Source organism: Oreochromis aureus, linkage group 14 (genome assembly GCF_013358895.1).
Source record: "Oreochromis aureus strain Israel breed Guangdong linkage group 14, ZZ_aureus, whole genome shotgun sequence".
Taxonomy (NCBI): Eukaryota; Metazoa; Chordata; class Actinopteri; order Cichliformes; family Cichlidae; genus Oreochromis; species Oreochromis aureus.
This window is the reverse complement of record NC_052955.1, coordinates 17,458,963-17,478,594: the sequence shown is the minus strand read 5'-3', so window position 1 is coordinate 17,478,594 and position 19,632 is coordinate 17,458,963. Positions and strand designations below refer to the sequence as shown.

The 19,632-nt window shown below is 38.0% G+C and overlaps 2 protein-coding genes across 2 annotated transcripts; both read left to right on the top strand.

Annotated features, from left to right (window-relative positions):
* Positions 1-2,982: 2,982 nt before the first annotated feature.
* Positions 2,983-7,137, top strand: LOC116323605 (caspase a-like). The gene is made up of 8 exons (XM_031743965.2): positions 2,983-3,134; positions 4,342-4,626; positions 4,743-4,837; positions 5,133-5,309; positions 5,405-5,654; positions 5,750-5,920; positions 6,050-6,159; positions 6,327-7,137. Exons 1-8 carry the CDS (start codon positions 3,128-3,130, stop codon positions 6,429-6,431), a joined length of 1,200 nt encoding a protein of 399 aa, XP_031599825.1. The 5' UTR covers positions 2,983-3,127; the 3' UTR covers positions 6,432-7,137.
* A 1,706-nt stretch (positions 7,138-8,843) lies between these two features.
* On the top strand, positions 8,844-11,197 carry LOC116323606 (caspase a-like). Its single transcript, XM_031743966.2, has 8 exons — positions 8,844-8,938; positions 9,037-9,315; positions 9,387-9,475; positions 9,597-9,773; positions 9,863-10,097; positions 10,191-10,343; positions 10,470-10,579; positions 10,658-11,197. Exons 1-8 carry the CDS (start codon positions 8,932-8,934, stop codon positions 10,760-10,762), a joined length of 1,155 nt encoding a protein of 384 aa, XP_031599826.2. The 5' UTR covers positions 8,844-8,931; the 3' UTR covers positions 10,763-11,197.
* The last annotated feature ends 8,435 nt before the right edge of the window (positions 11,198-19,632 follow it).

Genomic DNA, 19,632 nt, shown 5'->3' with positions numbered 1-19,632 from the left:
AATCAATCAAGTGAATCTGATTAAGAGCACCTGACTGCTACATATCTTCTGAGTTCATATGGAAGTAAGGGTGTACTGCGAGTAATCTTGTGAAAATCTTCTTTTTCCCATGAGTGTAAATAATTTGTGCTTTGTGTGAAGCTGCTACATTAGCAAAAAAAAATCTTTTTACTTTTTGTTTTAATGAATACTTAAAAATCAAACAGACAAACAAACAAAAACTTTGCTTTAACAAGTTCAAAATGTAGAAATGTATTCCTTTAAGGTCATTTCGAAGTTTTGAATGTATTTGTCCACTAGATGGAGCCAAAACACTTCAAACCCGTGTTGTCACCATTTGAGTGAAAAGAAATAGTGGCTTGTTTGACTTCTGGAATCAGTTGTTTCGTTATTAAAATCAGCTTACACGTAAATGAATCATCTATCCATTTTTTAAAAAAAAAATAACTCCACGCCTGCCTCCAAAAAGTTTTCGAATATGTCAAATTTTCACCAAAATAGAAAGCAAACAGCCATGCAAGGTGTACCAGATGAAGTGGTCAGTGTATATGCTGCATTTCTGAATCGTAGGTACCAGTAGAAAGGTAGGGATGTGACCGGATGCAACGTTGAGCCAACATACACTACCGTAAAATGTAACGTAGAGGCGCAATCGGGTTTTGCGAAGCATGTAAGGAAGGACGCTAGGTGTTGGCGACCTCTTGAGGCAAAAAAGCACTCGAAAGACTCATACTATACCTATGCGTGCTGGAACGGTGTTCATCTGTCTGGAGGTTAACCCGAGCGATTTGAGGTTCTGGCGCAATGGCAGGTAAGGCGATTTGTCTTCTAAAGCAAGTTGTACTCAAATGTGAACACATAACTTAAGTTTTAAATCACACGCAATTAATACAAACAAGCAGCACGGGTTGAGGAAGTTGGAGAAGGACTATAGCGATAAACACGGATCTGACTGATAATTGAAAACTTCCTTCTTTCTCTCTTAGTCATTAATTATTCGTTGCTCAGTTGGTATGACATCAAACATGATCTGGTGGTAAGGCAAACCATCGGTTAAAAGCTCTGCTGTCATTTATGGCACAGCTGCAGAATGAAAAGCAAAGGAGGTCCTCCACCGATCTAAATCCTTTTTAGTATCCGCAGAGTCTGCATTCACCTAAGTGATGCCCTTTGAGGAAATGACGTGATACTGTTAACTGTTCTGTTTTTTATTTTATTTGTATTCTATTTTTCCCCTTTTTCAGCGTGAAACCGTTTGTAGTTTCACTTTTGTACTCCCCACCCACTTTTTTGTTTCTTTTCAAAGCGCGGGATGAAGATCAGGGGGCAGAATGTATCAACACAGATTTTGAAAATTACATTTAGTTATAAATTAGCTGCATTTATCTAGAAAAGGAAATATTTTTAGAAATCTCTTTGGTGTGTTTTCAGATCAGAAGCACGCCATTGGAGTGCTTTTAATATGCAGCACTGCAACTAAAGTATTAATTACATCTCAAATCAGGTACACCTGTAAAATCTAATGCAAACCAAACACAGAGCTTTACAAAGAGATCACTGCTCAGTTCTGACTGATTCTGTAGTTTAACTCGCAGTTTTCCAATAAATTCAAACAAACACTGGTCAGACAGCTGAGAACTGAGCTTTCTAAATGATAGATGTTTTTGAATCTGTGTATGAGCATGTTGCCTAATTTTTTACCACTTGAAGTCACCTTAAGAAGTCAAATGGGAACAAATTATTCAAGTTGTTACGCGAGTTTGTGTTGAATCATCTTAAACCTGATAAATGGGATTTTCTTTCTCCTAGAAAAGGAGCTTGCGCGGGTGAGGAGTAAGTTTGTTGAAAAGATCTCCAAAGCTCTTCTTGACCAGCTCCTGGATGACATTTTGGAGGATGGCATCTTGAATGATGGAGAGAGAGAGTCAATAGTTGAGGAGAACAAGAACCGAGCCGACAAGGCGCGCTGCCTCATTGACACTGTGAGGAAAAAAGGAGATCAAGCCAGCAACAAGCTGATTTGTCACCTTCAAAGAAGAGATCCTATGCTTTTCGCTGAGCTGGGTCTGACTGTCTGACCAGGTGAGATGGGATACATCAGTGGAGCTGATCAACACATAGGAGCAAAAGGAGGCTTTAATCCTGATTTGATAACATAGTGTCACAAACTGATGTTGTATTTTGACACTGAAATACAGAAATAGGATCTAGCTTTGACTTTGGTTGATGTCACTTAGGTTATGTCTAATCTCTACGCATCGTTGTTTGGCACCATGTGTTTTTTTAACCGTTACCTGATTTTTGGTATTTATGTTTTCATCCACAGGAGGAAACCAAAACCTCGTGAACACTCATCCCTACTGCCGAGACTTTTTGAAATAAAGAAATGTGGAGTGAACATGCTCATCTTTCATCATCATTACTTTTCAAAGCAATAACATGAATTATCACATCTAAAGATACAATACTGTATCTTAATTATTTTTTTACACTCTTTTTTTTTAGCACTATTATATGATCCTTTTATATTTTGCCAACATGACAAATCTCAAATGTCCATGAAAATAAAACTGTAATGATTCCAGGTTCTTCTGTACGTTATTTTGTGTAGGTGATGGATGAGAATTACAGAAATTACAATCTGTTTACATTAAGATCATTTTATAATCTAGTTCAATTAAATCTCAATGACAGTAAATAAGCTTGTGTGTTTATTATATAGTGTGATTAATTTGCAAGTACAATGACATGGGCCTTCATAGCACATGAGGGTTTTTTGTTTATGTTGTTTGTTTGTTTGTTTTTTATGGCTCCCAAGTGAATGATTAGCATGGGTGCCACGGGGTTTTATAATGTTACAGTATAGTTTTAACCATTATAAGATACAGTTTAATGATCCGGGTTACTCACATCAAAGTAGGAGCACCACAGGCCTGCTCTGACTTTTAAACACATATTTGTGCACTGTGCGGTACTGAATGTGGTAAAGCAGTGGTACTACTATGTAGGTCGTATACGGAAAGGAGGAACCTTTTTATCGTTCATCTCTGATAGCAGACATTACGCAAGCATAATCAGGTTAAAATCAGCAGCAGTTTAAGCAGTTTGGCCACACAAGATTTGAGCAATGGCAGGTAAGAGCACACGGACTAAATGCATTTTGTTCTACGTTGTCATATATGAGTTTAGCCGGCGAGCAGGAATGCAGCACAATACGCATAAACAGTTTACCACCATTGGATTGTGTTACGAACGCTTTGAGGAAGACAGCGGCGGAAAATATGTATTCTTACACTTTCGACAGTTTTGCGACAAAAGTGTTTGTCAGAGAAAAGTTTGAATAGTGCGATTCGACATTTGCTATTTTTATACTATGTTTATGCCAGGTTGGATCGCATACTTTCGTTTTGCACCGCAGAAAATTATTCCCGCCCGGATGTCTGTTGTTGAAGAAAAGATCGTCGAGTGGAAGGGTTTCAGCGATGAGAGCGCAAGAGTTTAAGTTTCTTTGTTGAAAACTATTTGCGTTGTGTACACAAAGAAGCCACAGAGGCTGTTCTTTAAGTACAACTTCTAAAGATGGGAGGTCACACATTTCCAAAGTGCGGCAGGATAGCATATAAAGTTTGTTTTGTTTTGTTTGTTTTTTTATTAAAATATCCAAATTTGTATGTTGAAAACAGGCATCGGTAATGGTTTCGTTATACACTAAAACAGTAGCTTCGTTTTTACTCTGCACTTTATGAGGAAGAAGGACATATCAGCCATCTCTTCCGTCAATCCGAAGAATACCAGGCGTCGCGGTTTACTATAACAACGCAGGGTGACCTACGTTGCGTGCAAACATTCACTATTTATACGGGACCAGCGTTAGAAATGCTGAAGTGATTCATGCACATGAAGTGTTGTAGATTAGCGCTAATCTCTCAGGGATTCTGTAAATGTGGGTTAACTGCATTAAGATGCCAGATTATTAGATACAACTAATATATTTTACTTTGTTACAAAGCAATAAATCTGTACAAAGATCATCATCAATGTTTTGCTTTTAATTTACAAAAAAAGACTATTCAACTTTTAGAGTCATTGTGAAAACCACAGTTTGTAGTGATGCTGACATGTATACCATATCATGCGATACTGCTCCTCACCAGAAAGTGAAGCGTCCATACGACGATAATACAGCTGAAAAGTCACAAACCGATCGTATTTTTAAAAATCCAAGCTTTTTCCCCCCACGTATTCGACATATTAAATAAAAACATTTAGTTTGAGATGAAAAGTTTTCAAAGGCCAGCAATCTTTCTAAACATTTCTGAAATGATATATTCTCTATTCTAGATAAGGAGCTTGGCAGGGTACGGTCAGACTTTGTGACGAGTGTGTCCAAAGCGGTTATAAAGCTGCTGCTTGACGACCTCGTAGAAGATGGTGTGCTGAATGATATGGAGAGCGAGTCAATACTTGAAGAAAATGACAGCAGAGCTGACAAGGCGCGCTGTCTCATCGACATTGTTAAGAAAAAAGGAGACACAGCCAGCAGCAAGATGATCGTTCACCTTAAAAGTAGAGACTCTTCACTTTACGAAAAGCTTGGTTTGTCTTGCAGTCAGCCTTCTCAGGCAGGTGAGAAACCTGAAAAATATTTTTTATTAAAAATATAGTGCAGAAGATAATGTAATGATCACACAGGTACGAATAGAATAAAATACATTATTCCAAGCAATATTCTGTTTTGTCAGTCCCAGCTCCAGATCCTCGGAAGCCGCCGGAATGGTCAGATACACTGATCAACACGACGGAGCAATTCTGGAAGATGAAAATGGATGATCAAAGTGTGAGTCATTCACAAAACTCGTGTCAAATATCTCAGTTAGATAATAAGAAATGAAGTGTTTTCTTATTATATTACTGTATATTACTGTACACTATTCTTATTGTATATATTGTATATCTTATATCTATTTCATCTGTTCCTCTGTCTCTCCTGCTGCTTTGAGCATGTACATGACAAAAGAATTTCCCTCGGAATAAATAAAGTTGTTCTTATTCTTATTCTTATTATTAAAGTTAATGTTGAGACACAAGATAGATTTTGATTCAACTTTTTTTCCTTTATTTTTGTTTTCTAGATTTACCATGTGACCAAAGACGCCTTTAAAAATCGCGTAGCTCTGCTGATCACTAACATAAAGTTTACTGATGGGAAATTCAATAGAAATGGAGCTGAGAAAGATGAGGAGAACATGAGGAAGCTGCTCTCTGCTTTGGGTTATGAAGTGGTGCAATACACAAATCTCACAGGAAAGGTATTTTTATCAAAAGGGAAAATCTGGGGGGAAAATGCATGTCTGGTAGAGATACACCAAGTTATGCCTTGACTTTTTTTGTTATGTTCTTACAGGCAATTAATAAGGCTCTAACTGACTTCTCCAAACATCCAAAACTCAAAGATACAGACAGTGTGTTGGTGGTTATAATGTCTCACGGGAAGCTAGGAGCAGTCCTTGGTGTCGACTGCAAAGAACCCCTTTGTGCTAATGAGGAACAAGATGCGTTCGAGGTGAACAACATTTACAAGCAGTTGAGCTCAGACAAGTGTCCTGCACTTCTGAACAAACCCAAGATCATTATCATCCAGGCCTGCAGAGGAGGTGATCATCTTCTGTTCTTACAGCTACAGAAAAAGGATTAAGTTATAGATTTACTGGAGTCTTCTTATCTTACAAGTACATTGAATATGTTTCAGAGGAGAGAGGAGCTGTGCTTGTTAGTGACTGTGCAAAGCCAGATCTGGTCTGTGATGACTTGAAACAGCCAAGTCCATCCCTACCTGCTGATGAAGAGAGCTTAGAAGACGACACTCTGCGATGTGTACACAAAGAAAAAGACTTCATTTCTCTTCTCTCCTGCACTCCAGGTCAGTGTAGCTCGGCAATTATTGAAACTTAATGACACACACAGTGTTGACACACATGAATCTGCAACAATAACACCTCCCCTCAAAAAAACTGTATCCAATTTCTGTCTCTGAATTTTCTTCCTGCAGATACTGTGTCATATAGAGACAGGAATCAAGGGTCAATCCTCATCCAGTACATTGTCCAGGTTTTCAACACCTTTGCACATCAGGACGACGTTGAGGAGCTCTTTAGAAAAGTAAGCGCTGCAAGTGTAAATCATTTTATACTTCTTAGAAGTATGTGCCATATCTGTCACTTATGCTTCTGGTACATGTGGGAAGTTATATTGCTATAGTCAAGCAGCAATTACTTTGTTCTTGTGTCATTAGTCTGATAATGACGTACATCATTTTAATCATACAGGTGATGCAACGCTTTGAAGACTTCTCGGTTCCAAACAAGAGACAGATGCCAACAAAAGACAGATGCACACTGACAAGACGCTTCTACTTCTTCCCAGGACTCTGAGATATTTTTCACTGTTATTTCTCTCAGCTTTGCTGCCATCATTTCAATTAATTTTTTTATTGTTCAGAGCTAGGTCATTTTGTCATTTCCAAAGAACCACAAAGAGATGCAAAACTAGAAACAAAGTAAATGCAAAAAGACGATGTGACCTCACAGTTAGACAAAAATGGCCACAATAAGATGCAAAATGGCTACAAACAGATGGAAAATACAATGATAATAAAAATTTAAAAAGAATGAAACAAAGCCGCCATCTATCTGTCTCTTTTGTTAAAAAAAAATCCTGATGACATTTCTAGCTTCATGTGAGATCCATGCACACAAAACACATCAACAGTGAAATATCCTCTATGTGGCAATTGGCGACAGTTGGATGGACGAACTGAAAGAGACATCCAGGAGAAACAGGGTCAGAGAGGGACAGTCATATTCTCTTCCACAGCATGTCTTTGTCCTATCTTCCTCCCTTCACCCCAACCGGTCGCAGAAGCTGGCCACCCCTCCCTCAACCTGGTTCTGCTAGGGTTTTCTCCTTCCCATTGTCGCTAAACCCCTTGCTTGCATAGGAGTCCATATGATTGTTGGGGTTTTCTCTGTTTTCTTTGTATTATTGTTTTTGTATTATTCTAGAGTAACATGTAAAGTATCCTGACATAACTGTTGCTGTGTTTTCATGCTATACAAAAATAAAAATAAATAAATAAAATGTGCTGTGCTTTTATTTTCCACTCACTGCCTTTCTCTCTCTTTGGATTCATACACCAATCCTGCATTTAACTTTAGTAGTTACTACACTCTGCCCCTCTCTCCTACAGAGTGTCTTGCTCTCTGTTCTTCTCATCTCACTCTGCCCTTGCCGCCACATCTTCCTGTTAAAAGAAAGAATCCACTGGTGTTAAGTGCTTGTTCAAAGGGGGTCATCTGACTGTAATTGTGCTTTTTTGTTTGTTTATTTATATTATAGGACCTTTAGCCTACAATATAAAGTGCCCTGAGGTGACAACTGGTATACTGGTTTAATACAGATGCAGACTGGTATTGCTATACGGCTTTTGCTATACTGGTCCACTTGATAGTCATAGCTTAGAAGATTTTTTAAAGGATTTTTTTATTTTCAGTCCTTACAATGCCCCAGCGGGTAGGGGCACCAGCCACTGGCAGGGAGTGTCGTGGGGGAAATAAGCCCCCACACCTGGGGGTGCCTGAGACTTTCAGAAAGAGGTGAAGCCTAAGACCCAGCCTGACACATAGACATAGACAGGCATGTTTTCATAGTTGCCCAGAGCAGACAATTCCAAGTAAGGCAGGTGAAGGGAGGGGGATTACTTGAGAATTGAAACTTACTGAACTTGTTTCTCTTCTTCGAGATCTTGCGATGACAGGTAAGAATATCTGTGGTCCTGATGCAGTCAATCCTACAGGCAGAGTTCAGTGTATTGGAAACACTCAGCAAAGGAACGGTAGATGGAAAGAAAATTATTATATGAAATGAAGAGAGATGGGAATTTTTCTCTGGTTATGTTATTTTTTATTTTATTTTTTGTCATTAAAGTATAATATTGGCCATTAAAACATCGTAGAGTTGGAATGTTCAGACAAGTTCAAACATGACATGACATGTTGTTGTAATTCAAAGGACACAGAAAGTCAAGTTCTAATTGATACTGTCGGTAAACTGCTTTTATCTCATCTTTCTGTTTTCTTTATCAGCAGCCCAAGTTTCACTTTTACTTCTTCTTCCTTATGTCTGCCTTCTTTTTAAAGCAAGCTGTTTTGATCATAATTCAGTATACACAAAATGCATTTATTGTAAGTTCGGCGTGAAAATATCTGAAAATAAATTGAAAATAAATTAAGTTATAAATGCAAGATTGAAGAGTTCATATGCCTAACGTGCAGCAGATGAATTTATGAAAGTAAGAAGAAAGAAAGTCACAAAAGCAGCAGCTTGCCTATGCACTAAAACAGGAAGAAGAGTTTATAAACTCTTGTTCAATTAAAGTTAAGGCTTAAATAAAATCCTGTTAAAATAAATGTTAAAAATGCAAAAGCTAGTTGATCTTTGAATTTAAAACACCTTACATTTCATTAACTGCTCTATCACCACTTACTGGCATCTCTTTGTTCCTAGGAAATCAGGCAATGCTGTCCAAAATACTTCACAGCACACATGAGCACATATAAAGGTTTGCAAATCGTAACATACAGACAGCACAAGTAGTGCAGGAGGTGCTCAGAAACATGACTCCTAGAAAATATGAAAGACGTGCTTCTTTGCAAACAAAGATAATTGTCATGACTTCATTTCTAAGAGACCACTACCCAGAACAAAAAGAAAATATTTTATGTTGCATTTCAAGTTTGACTTGATTACAACCACTTCCATGGAAGTGTGGTTTCCACATAACTATTAATAGATAAAACATCTTGACAAACACACAATCATTTGTACATGCTGGAGGGGACAGGCTGCAAATTTGTGAAGTAAAGGTTATGAAAAATGGCAGGTAAGACAGAAGGTATCACGATTCATGCATTTTCCAAGTGTTAATGTGTGATCGATTTTGATTTTGACATGATTATTTGATCTTATTCTTCCCTCTAGATAAGGAGCTTGCCAGAGTGAGAGGACGGTTTGTTGAAAAGGTATCAAAAGCCCTTCTTAAACAGCTCCTGGATGACCTTTTAGAAGAGGGTTTGCTGAATGATGGAGAGATTGACTCTGTGCTCGAAGACAACAGTAACAAAGCAGACATGGCCCGTGCTCTCATCGACATGGTGAAGAGGAAAGGAGATAAAGCCAGCAGGAAGATGATCGAACACCTGGAGAAGAGAGATCCTACACTTTACTCTGAGCTGGGTCTGTCCTGTGGTCAGCCTCCTGGTGAGTTCACCCTGTTTGGAAGAAGGAAATCGTACAGAATAAAGTCTGAACAGTGCTTTTGTTTTTTCCAGCTGCAGCGACTCAGAAGGAGCAAAGCTGGTCCTCCGAACTCATCGCCACAACTGACTCTTTCTGGAGGACGAAGCTGAACGATAAAAATGTTTGTCATCACTTTTCAAACACTTTTAACAGACAAGATTCAAATTTTGGATACTTTGTTTATACACTTAAATTTTGCATTTATAACTGTAAATATTCTGTCTCTACATTTGTATTTTTAGATTTACCCTGTGGCAGAAAAGTCCATCAGCAGTCGTGTGGCCCTGCTAATCACTAATCGAAATTTTTCTGATGAGAGATTAACCCGAAAAGGAGCTGAAGTTGACGAGGAGAACATGGATAAACTTCTCCGATCTCTGCATTATGAAGTGGTCAAATACAAAGATCTCACTGGAAAGGTATTTAAATAATAATCTATTATTCTTTCCTAGCAAATTAAGGCTGAGTGACAAAATAACTGATGCTGGGACTTTTTGTGTTCACGCAGAAGATAGATGAGGCTTTGATCGAATTCTCCAAACATCCCAAACTCAAAGAGACAGACAGTGTGTTTGTGGTGATTATGTCTCACGGGAAACGGGAATTTGTCCTCGGTGTCAATCACAGAGAAGAAGAACCGGATGAATTCCCTGTTGACAATATTTACAAGTACTTGGGCTCACAGAAATGCTCAGCACTGCTAAACAAACCAAAGATCATCATCATCCAGGCCTGCAGAGGAGGTGACTTTCAATCATTTCATCTGACCAACATCTACAAATGTCCTCGTAGCTACAGTTTGGACCTGAATTAAAAGCATGCTGCGTGTGTTGCAGAATCTGGTGGCTCCGTGATGGTGAGTGACAGTGCAAAAGTGGTCTGTGATGATGTGTCCCAGAGCCACTTTGATGAAAACAGCATTGTGGATGACTCTACTCGATATGTGCACAAAGAAAAGGACTTCATTTCACTTCTGTCCAGCACCCCAGGTCAGTTTGTCTGCTGATGGGTTTTATTAAGCAAAAGGTTTCTGCCATTATTAAGATAAGCATCTGAAATTTGCACCAATAACACACAAGCATAGTCTGATTCTGTTTTCACATGATTTCCTGCAGACACTGTTTCATACAGACAGGAAGACCGTGGGTCTTTTCTGATCCAGTTCATCAAGGAGGTATTCAACACGTGCTCCCATGAGGACGACATCGACGAGCTCTTCAGAAAAGTAAGTACCTGAAAACTCATTTGGTGATAGTGCTGCAGGCAAACAGATGCAGTCACTGATTATGTTTCCGTCACACAGGTCATGCAACGCTTTGAAGATTTTCCCTCTGACAAACTGAGACAGATGCCAACCAAAGACAGATGCACTCTAACCAAGCGCTTCTACCTCTTTCCAGGCCGCTGAGACAGGATTGAATTTTGGTCAAAGGAACCTGATAATAAGTGCTAATAAGTACATTAATGGCTTCATGGATAATTACTTCCTAGTAATAAGGGATTCATACTTATCTGTAGGATAACGGGGGATATGCATGCATTATTGTGAATTATATGTAAAATATTAATTTTGCTTTGTGAAAGTGAATGTGAGATTTTGTCAACTTTGAATAAGTTTGGAGATTTTCATAGCTATACGAGTGTATCGTTTACATTTATCAGTTATTCTCGTCTATAATGTCATCACTGTTACTGTTATGTGTCTAAATAAGTAAATGAGCCCTTAGTTACAGTAAATGAATCTTGTATTAACTAAAACATTAACACATTGATTAGTGGACCTCTCCCTCTGTTACAAAAGGTAAAAACAGAATAACAATAAAATTAAAATTTGAAAGTAGAATTTGGTCTCTTTGGACATTTATTCAGTTTCAATTACATTTTGGTGTGTTGATTTACTTATATGTGGTATTATCTAAGTGGTTTATAAGTATTAATAGTACTGAAAAAAAAATCCATATGTTAAATGCCGCTAAGGAAATTTACTTTGTAATCTAAACAAAATGTACTAAAAGTTTTAGTACATTTTGGTTCTAGTGTTTTAGTCTAAAACACTAGAGCCAAGTAAAAAAATTATATCTTTTGTTTAGAAAGTAGATGAAGTGAACCTTTAATCGCCAGTTCTGTGTCGTTTTGGTTCATATACCCTTCATATACCACACATTTCAGCAAGTCTGCAAAGTTTCTCCTCACATTAAAACCTCTATTTCTCATCTCACGTGTTTGAGAATTATGTCTCCGTGGTATAATTCTCAAACACATAGCCTAAAGCAGATTAACTCATAAGCTGGAGAGGAAATGGCGTGTCACAAATTTTAGAAGATTATCATTTAGCCTGGAGAAATAGTTTGATGCTTTATAAGAAAGCCCTCCGTAAAGCTAGAACATCTTACTATTCGTCACTGATTGAAGAAAGTAAGAACAACCCTAGGTTTCTCTTCAGCACTGTAGCCAGGCTGACAAAAAGTCAGAGCACTGTTGAGCCAACCATCCCTTTAACATTAACTAGTAATGACTTCATGAACTTCTTCACAAATAAAATTTTAATCATTAGAGAAAAAAATATCCATAACCATCTCACAGATGTAACATTATCTACAGCTACTTTCAGTACCATTGATATTCATTTAGACTCTTTTTCTCCAATTGATCTTTCTGAGTTAACTTCAATAATTACTTCCTCCAAACCATCAACGTGTCTTTTAGACCCCATTCCTACAAAACTGTCCTGCCATTAATTAATGCTTCAATCTTAAATATGATCAACCTATCTCTAATAATCGGCTATGTACCACAGGCCTTCAAGCTGGCTGTTAAACCTTTACTTAAAAAGCCATCTCTAGACCCAGCAGTCTTAGCTAATTATAGGCCAATCTCCAACCTTCCTTTCAAAGCAGAAATCCTTGAAAGAGTAGTTGTCAAACAGCTAACAGATCATCTGCAGAGGAATGGCTTATTTGAAGAGTTTCAGTCAGGTTTCAGAGCTCATCACAGCACAGAAACAGCTTTAGTGAAGGTTACAAATGATCTTCTTATGGCCTCTGACAGTGGACTCATCTCTGTGCTTGTCCTGCTAGACCTTTGTGCAGCGTTCGATACTGTTGACCATAATATCAGATTAGAACATGCTGTAGGTATTACAGGTACTGCACTGCAGTGGTTTGTATCATATCTATCAAATAGACTCCAATTTGTTCATGTAAATGGAGAGTCCTCTTCATACACTGAGGTTAATTATGGTGTTCCACAGGGTTCAGTGCTAGGACCAATTCTATTTACATTATACATGCTTCCCATAGGCAGCATCATCAGAAGACATAGCATAAATTTTCACTGCGATGCAGATGACACGCAGCTCTATCTATCCATGAAGCCAGGTAACACACACCAATTAGTTAAACTGCAGGAATGTCTTAAAGACATAAAGACCTGGATGGCCGCTAACTTTCTGCTTCTTAATTCAGATAAGACTGAGGTTATTGTACTCGGCCCTGAAAATCTTAGAAATATGGTATCTAAGCAGATTCTTACTCTGGATGGCATTACCTTGGCCTCCAGTAACACTGTGAGGAACCTTGGAGTGATTTTTGACCAAGACATGTCCTTCAATGCACATATTAAACAAATATGTAAGACTGCTTTCTTCCATTTGCGCAACATCTCTAGAATTGGAAATATCCTGTCTCAGAGTGACGCTGAAAAATTAGTTCATGCATTTATTACTTCTAGGCCGGACTACTGTAATTCATTATTATCAGGAAGTCCTAAAAACTCCCTGAAAAGCTAGATACTCTGTTCCTAGAGTATTTAAAAGTAGAATGGGAGGGAGAGCCTTCAGTTTTCAGGCCCCTCTTCTGTGGAACCAGCTTCCAGTTTGGACTCGGGAGACAGACACTATCTCTACTTTCAAGATTAGGCTTAAAACTTTCCTTTTTGCTAAAGCATATAGTTAGGGCTGGATCAGGTCACCCTGAATCCTCCCTTAGTTATGCTGCAATAGGCTGCTGGGGGACTCCCATGATGCAATGAGTTTTTCCTTTTCAGTCATCTTTCTCACTCTCTGTGTCTTAATAGACCTCTCTGCATTGAATCGTACTTGTTATTAATCTCTGTCTCTCTTCCACAGCATGTCTTATCCTGTCTTCCTTCTCTCACCCCAACCGGTCTCAGCAGATGGCCGCCCCTCCCTGAGCCTGGTTCTGCAGGAGGTTTCTTCCTGTTAAAAGGGAGTTTTTCCTTCCCACTGTCGCCAAAGTGCTTGCTCATAGCGGGTCATATGATTGTTGGGTTTTTCTCTGTTTTTATTTTTGTAGGGTTTACCTTACAATATAAAGTGCCTTGAGGTGACTGTTGTTGTGATTTGGCTCTATATAAATAAAACTGAACTGAATTGAAATTGAATCATGTGGGTCTATGACCACTGGTCCAACATATAATTATGCTTAATACAAGCATTTTGTTAGTAACTCAGATTTGTATTACTACAAATTGATTATCTTTAATCTACAGGTGGGCTACAGTAATATAAATTACAAGTATATAAAGTTACATATTTAAATAAATGTAATTATTTATGTAAAAGTTAAAATAAAACTGCCAATAGGAGGTGGTTAGTTTGTGATATTACTAATTACTTAGACCTAAATGTACTTTTTTCTATTGAAGATCCAGTGGCAGGTTGGTTATGCATTGATTTAAACACATTGTATAGACTAGAAAGCTTTAGTAATTTATACCTGACAGCCTGTGTTATTTATGTTTTTTTGAATAGAGTTTTAAGGAAATACATCACGTTATTTTGTGTTTTAATTAGAGTGACCCATATGGAAAAGAAATAGAAAAAACTTATAAAGACTTGCATCAGATGTGGCCTACTTCATATAGTGAATGATATAAGGCTTATATGATTTACTCATGAAAGCGGCCATTTTCATATATTGTTTTAGTAAGTATCCAAAACATAGTTTCATTTATATAATTTTTCAAGGGATCTTATATCGGTTTTCACTCTTGTATGCTTTTCATACAAGTTTCACACAAGACAGATTCAAACTTTATAAGATTTATATATATCTTTTCCACCAGAAGATTTAAGATTGTGTGGGCCCAGTGCGATTTTCAGTTTTTTAAGCAGGCTGCAGTATTTTTGACTGTGGGAATGAGTGTTTTAAAACATCTTAGACAAAAGATAACATAGTACAGTTACTGACATAATAACACATTCACATTCAAAGAAATCATTAGATGCTTCCTCAACTTGTTCATCTGGGGAAATCTTTGAGCACTTCTTTACCTTTATGATTGGCTAGCTGACAACAGATAGGTCAAAAGATGCTTAACTGGGTGGAGAGAAACTGTGAGCTCGTGCCTTTAAAATTTGTGCAGTGTTTTGGCCACATCCTGTATGATGGTGGTTTTCAACCTTAGTCATCTGATGTAGCCCCCACCCTCAAAACCCTGTCAGATGAGTTAAAAATACTCCCCTTCAACACCACCTTATAAACACCTGCACTGCTTTATCTGTTACTCTCAGTGCATGCAGCCTACCTTTGTAGCAAACTGCCTAAATCTTTAATCAGTTGGCAGTGGGTTTATATTTCAGGCATGCATCTGAAATGTTTAGTTAGCAGTCCATATAACAGCTACATTTATGCACCTGTTTTAACAATTTATCGGTTCTCTTTAGCTAACAATTGTATTCATTTATTTAGAATTTCATGGTTTCAAGTGATGAAATGCTGCATTAAAAGCATGGTTTGCTTGTTTCAGTCGAGCCAGAAGCTTGTAAGTAGTAGTGCAAACGTGTTCACTAATGATTTCCTGCATCTCGGTGTATCTCTTTCTTCACAGGAAGATGACCCTGATGCTGTGAAAGTAGTTTTGCAAATAGGAAGTGCTTTTCTTAGTAAAAATATTTTTGTTGAAAGGAAATGCACAACCCTGAAGCCCTGTAACATTAAGTGTACAAGTTTGAAATGCCTTCGTAAATCCCAGAGAGCCCTAAAAAAAAGAAGAAGTAGGTGAAACTCTGGTCTCCCTCATGCAACATATAGAGGAATTATGGGTCGCACAAGACTTTTGCTAAATTTAGGGGTTTAAAAAATTCTAACGAATAACTCAAAGTATTAATTTGTAAAGTTATATACATTTAATTTACATTTTCAAAACTTAACTTTAAGTTTTTAAATTTTAATGGTAAGTAACGGCAGTCTCTTTAGCAGCTCTTCAATTCTATGCAGAAAAATAAAAGTATAAATAAAAAATGTAAGAATAGTAGTAGCAGAGTGTAATAAAATCAGTCTAAAAGGTAAAGTGGAGAGGGATAACAGGTAGTGTTCAGGGTGGGCTAATTTTCTTATTATACAGCTGGCCTTCTTGTGCCAGTCACAGTGTATATCTCTGTCATATCTTGGTCATATACACTGTGATTCTGATGACACCCTTAGCAGCTTTGTCCACCCTCTGCAGGTCCTTCCAGTCTTGTTCTGTGTGTACCAGGCAGCGCAGCACTATGTCATGAAACGACATATCCTGATCAGCAGTTTTTGTAGAGCTGGGTCTGTTTCAGCTTTCTAAGAAAGTATACTCACTGCTGGGCCTTCTTCACCTGATGAGAGATGCTTGTGGACCATGTGACATCTGCATACTCTGGGGATCCTCTTTTGTTTTTGTGATGTTAAGGTTGTTATGGGAGGGCCAATCCCACCAGGTGTTGAACCTCCTATGAGTCTATAGTAGATAGATAACACTACTATAGTAGTGTTATCTATAAATGTAGTGATGTAGTTGGAGGAGTGAATGGGGAAACACTCATATGTAAAAAGGGAGTAGAGGAGAGTGCTAAGCGCACACCCTGTTGTACTCCTGCGTTCATCCTGACATTTTGAGGGTTGTTTCCTAGGAAATCCAGAATCTTTACATCTGTGTTGATCTAGGTGTATAAGAGAGAGATATTATAACTGCATCATCTGTTTATCTGTTAGTCTGGTATTAAAACTGGTATTGATCAAGGTCAGGAATAGCAGCCTTGATGAGGGCAAGAAGTCTTCTCTCAAAAAACGTTTGCGATGCTGGGTGTTAGAGCAACTGGAAGACAGTTGTTTAGACAGTTGACTTCTGTTTTCTTGGGAACTAGGACAATTGCTGCTAACTTGAGGCAGGTGGAAACTGCATTCTGCTCTAGTGAGAAGTCAAAGATCTTTGTAAATACCTCTGCTAGCTGGTCTGCAAAGGTTTTCAGCACTCCTAACTCCATCTAATCTAGGTGCTTTGCTGATGTTAAGTCTGTGCAGGGTGGATGTAATTTGGTGTTCCTGTAAATGTGGAGTTTCTTTCTTATGTGAGCGTGCAAGATGAATGCTGACCTCACTGTTCTGGTAGTCAAAGCAAGCAAAGTGGCTCAGTTTGCCTGGAAAAGTGAGTCGCTGGGACATCTTGTCTTGTGTGTGACAGTCCCTGCAGCCTGTCATTATTCCCTACCACATGCAGTTGGAGTTGCTGTTGTTAAAGTACCGATCTATACATTTTTAACTACGCTTGGCTCTTGTGATGCCTCTTTTCAGTCTTCTATGTACCTCCACATAAGCTCTCCTATTTATACTTTTTATTTTATGTTCTGCACTTTGGTCACTGCTGGCTGTTTTTAAAGTGCTTTATAAATAAAGTTGGCTTGCCTCTCCAGACTTAAAAACAGTGTCACATGCCTTAACCCGAGCTCGTACTTTTCTATTGAATCATGGTTTCTGATTAAGAAACACTTTAAATGTTTCTGTTGTAGTGAAAGTTGCAGCACACACATTTATACAAGAGAGGACTCCTGATGAATATTTCTGCAGATCTGCACCGTCAGCAAATATACTCTAATCTGTGACACTGAAGCAGTCCTACAATGCTTAAATTAATGTTTTGATACTCTGAATACAAGATGCTGTTCAACCAAAAGAAACTGATGTAAACCAACTCATGTGAGGTAAAATACAAGCAGATGATGGTAAGTTGGTGTAATGAGTAGTTGAGATGACAGTGAGAATTACATTTAACTTGTAAATTACAGCAACCACAGCCACATACAGACATTATGTTAATTGATGATAGTGAATGGCTGGTACTGTTTCTCTGTGTTAAATCTGTTAAATATGTGAAGTGATTGAGTTTTTATTTGATTATCACAACAGGCACAAGTATACAGAGGAAGTAATTGTCATCTGATTTAAATGTAACAAAACGGGAAATTCAGAGTCCCGGCGTGTGCTAATAAAGGGTTAGGTGCCAAAAGGACAGAGCCTGCACCTAGAAGAGGGAAGTGGGTAGAAAGTTCATTTCTAGCATGTCAAGCAGACAGTTCGTGTCTACAAAAACAACACGTTCAACAAGTTCAAACTGGAACAAGTGGCATTAGGAAGTAAGAGGAATTACACTCTTAATTCTGTATGAGAAGTTTAAATGTAGATCTGAGTGCAGGGTAACCAGATCCAAACAAATTTAAACTGGGGCGTAGGACATGAAGGATAACATGGGGCATGTCGCTAATGCTGAGTTGTCTGAAATATGGATTTGTGTCAAACACACAAAAACTTTGCAGGTTTGACACTTAGCATGTGAAGAACAAATACTACTGCAATTTTCAAATCTTCAGTGTAAAGTTAAGTAATCATAACAATAAAAACAAAAGGAAGCTGAAGTTTCTTCATATGGTCTTTTCTGCCTTCTTGCACTCATTCTCGCTTCTCCTTATTTATTGTGTGACTCACTTGTCCTGTTTGACCATGTGAGTGAAGTTGCCCCCCCCTCCCCCACCTACCTCCCCACCTTCTTCAAATCCAACAAAAGTGGTATCAAACGTTTGTGCTACGTTTGTGCTGGTTTGTGCTGCAAAAATTTTCATTTGTGCTACTATCATTTTAAAGATATTAATAAAAATTTCTACAGGTCATCAAAGGTCAACCAGCCCCCCCACATTAATTAAATCAAACAAAATTGGTGTCAATCAGTTGTGCTATGTTTGTGCTGCTAAAATTGTCATTTGTGCTGCTTCTGTTTTAAAGATATTAATGAAAAGGTAAAGGTCAAAAGGTCAACCAGCCCCCCCACATTACCCAAATCAAACAAAATTGATGTTAAACGTTTGTGCTACGTTTGTACTGGTTTGTGCTGCAAAAATTTTTGTTTGTGCCACTATCATTTTAAAGATATTAACAAAAATTTCTAGAGGTCAACAGAGGTCAACCAGGCCCCCCACATTAATGGAATCAAACAAAATTGATGTCAAACGTTTGTGCCGCAAAATTTTTTGTTTGTGCTGCTATCATTTTAAAAATTTTAATAAAATAACGTCTTGATGCGTGCTTAATCATCCAGGTAAGTAAATCCCAAAAGGTTGATTCTGTTCATCTTGACATTTTCAGTTGGAGAAACGTTTTGTCACTCATCCAAGTGACTTCTTCAGTCTCAGCTGACTGCAGGTTTCCCACAGCAAGCTTAAACATGTGAGAGGTTGATTGCGCAGAGAATCGCTGACCGTTATGTGAGTGTGTGTAAAAGCAGCAGGATTTACGCCGGTATTTTAGTTCTGCTGAGCCAAATAAGACAGGTCAGGGTGAAGAAGGGGCAGCCAAATAAAAGCCTACCACAAAACGGAAAAGTTATGACAAATCAGACTATGAGGCAAAAAGAAAGCTCAGCTTTTTTGGTTTCATGGACAAAAGAATTTATGTGGCTGGAATATGACGAGCTAAATAACATAATGTTCTGCCGGGTGTGTTGTGAGTTTCATTTCATTTGAGTCGACAAGCGCCTTCGTAACTGGGACCAATAATTTTAAGAAAGACCCCATCAGAATCCATGAGAAACGCAAGAAATGCATTATTGCCCAGTCTGCAATATCTTTCCCAGAACAAACAGCAATTGCAAAAAACATACTAAAAATAAACCAAGCACAAGAAGAAGTCCTGAAAAATCTTTCAAAAGCGTACTATGTTGCAAAGAGTGAACCACCATTGGCCAAATTTAGCAGTTTTTCCAAACTTCAAAAAGCAAATGGCCTCGATCTTGGTTCCACTCACCCCTTACCCTTGACTTCAGTGGAAATTTCAGATTCAGGATCTGATACAGACTGATTCATGTTCTACACAGTTCTTACAAGTTCATAGAAATTTCTGTTCAATTAGAAACAAGTATTTGAGTTGATGATTGTAATTTTTATACAGTTGTTATGATTTGTATTTTAACAACTTTCTGATTAATTAATTTTTGTTTCCGTTACAATATTATACTTTAATG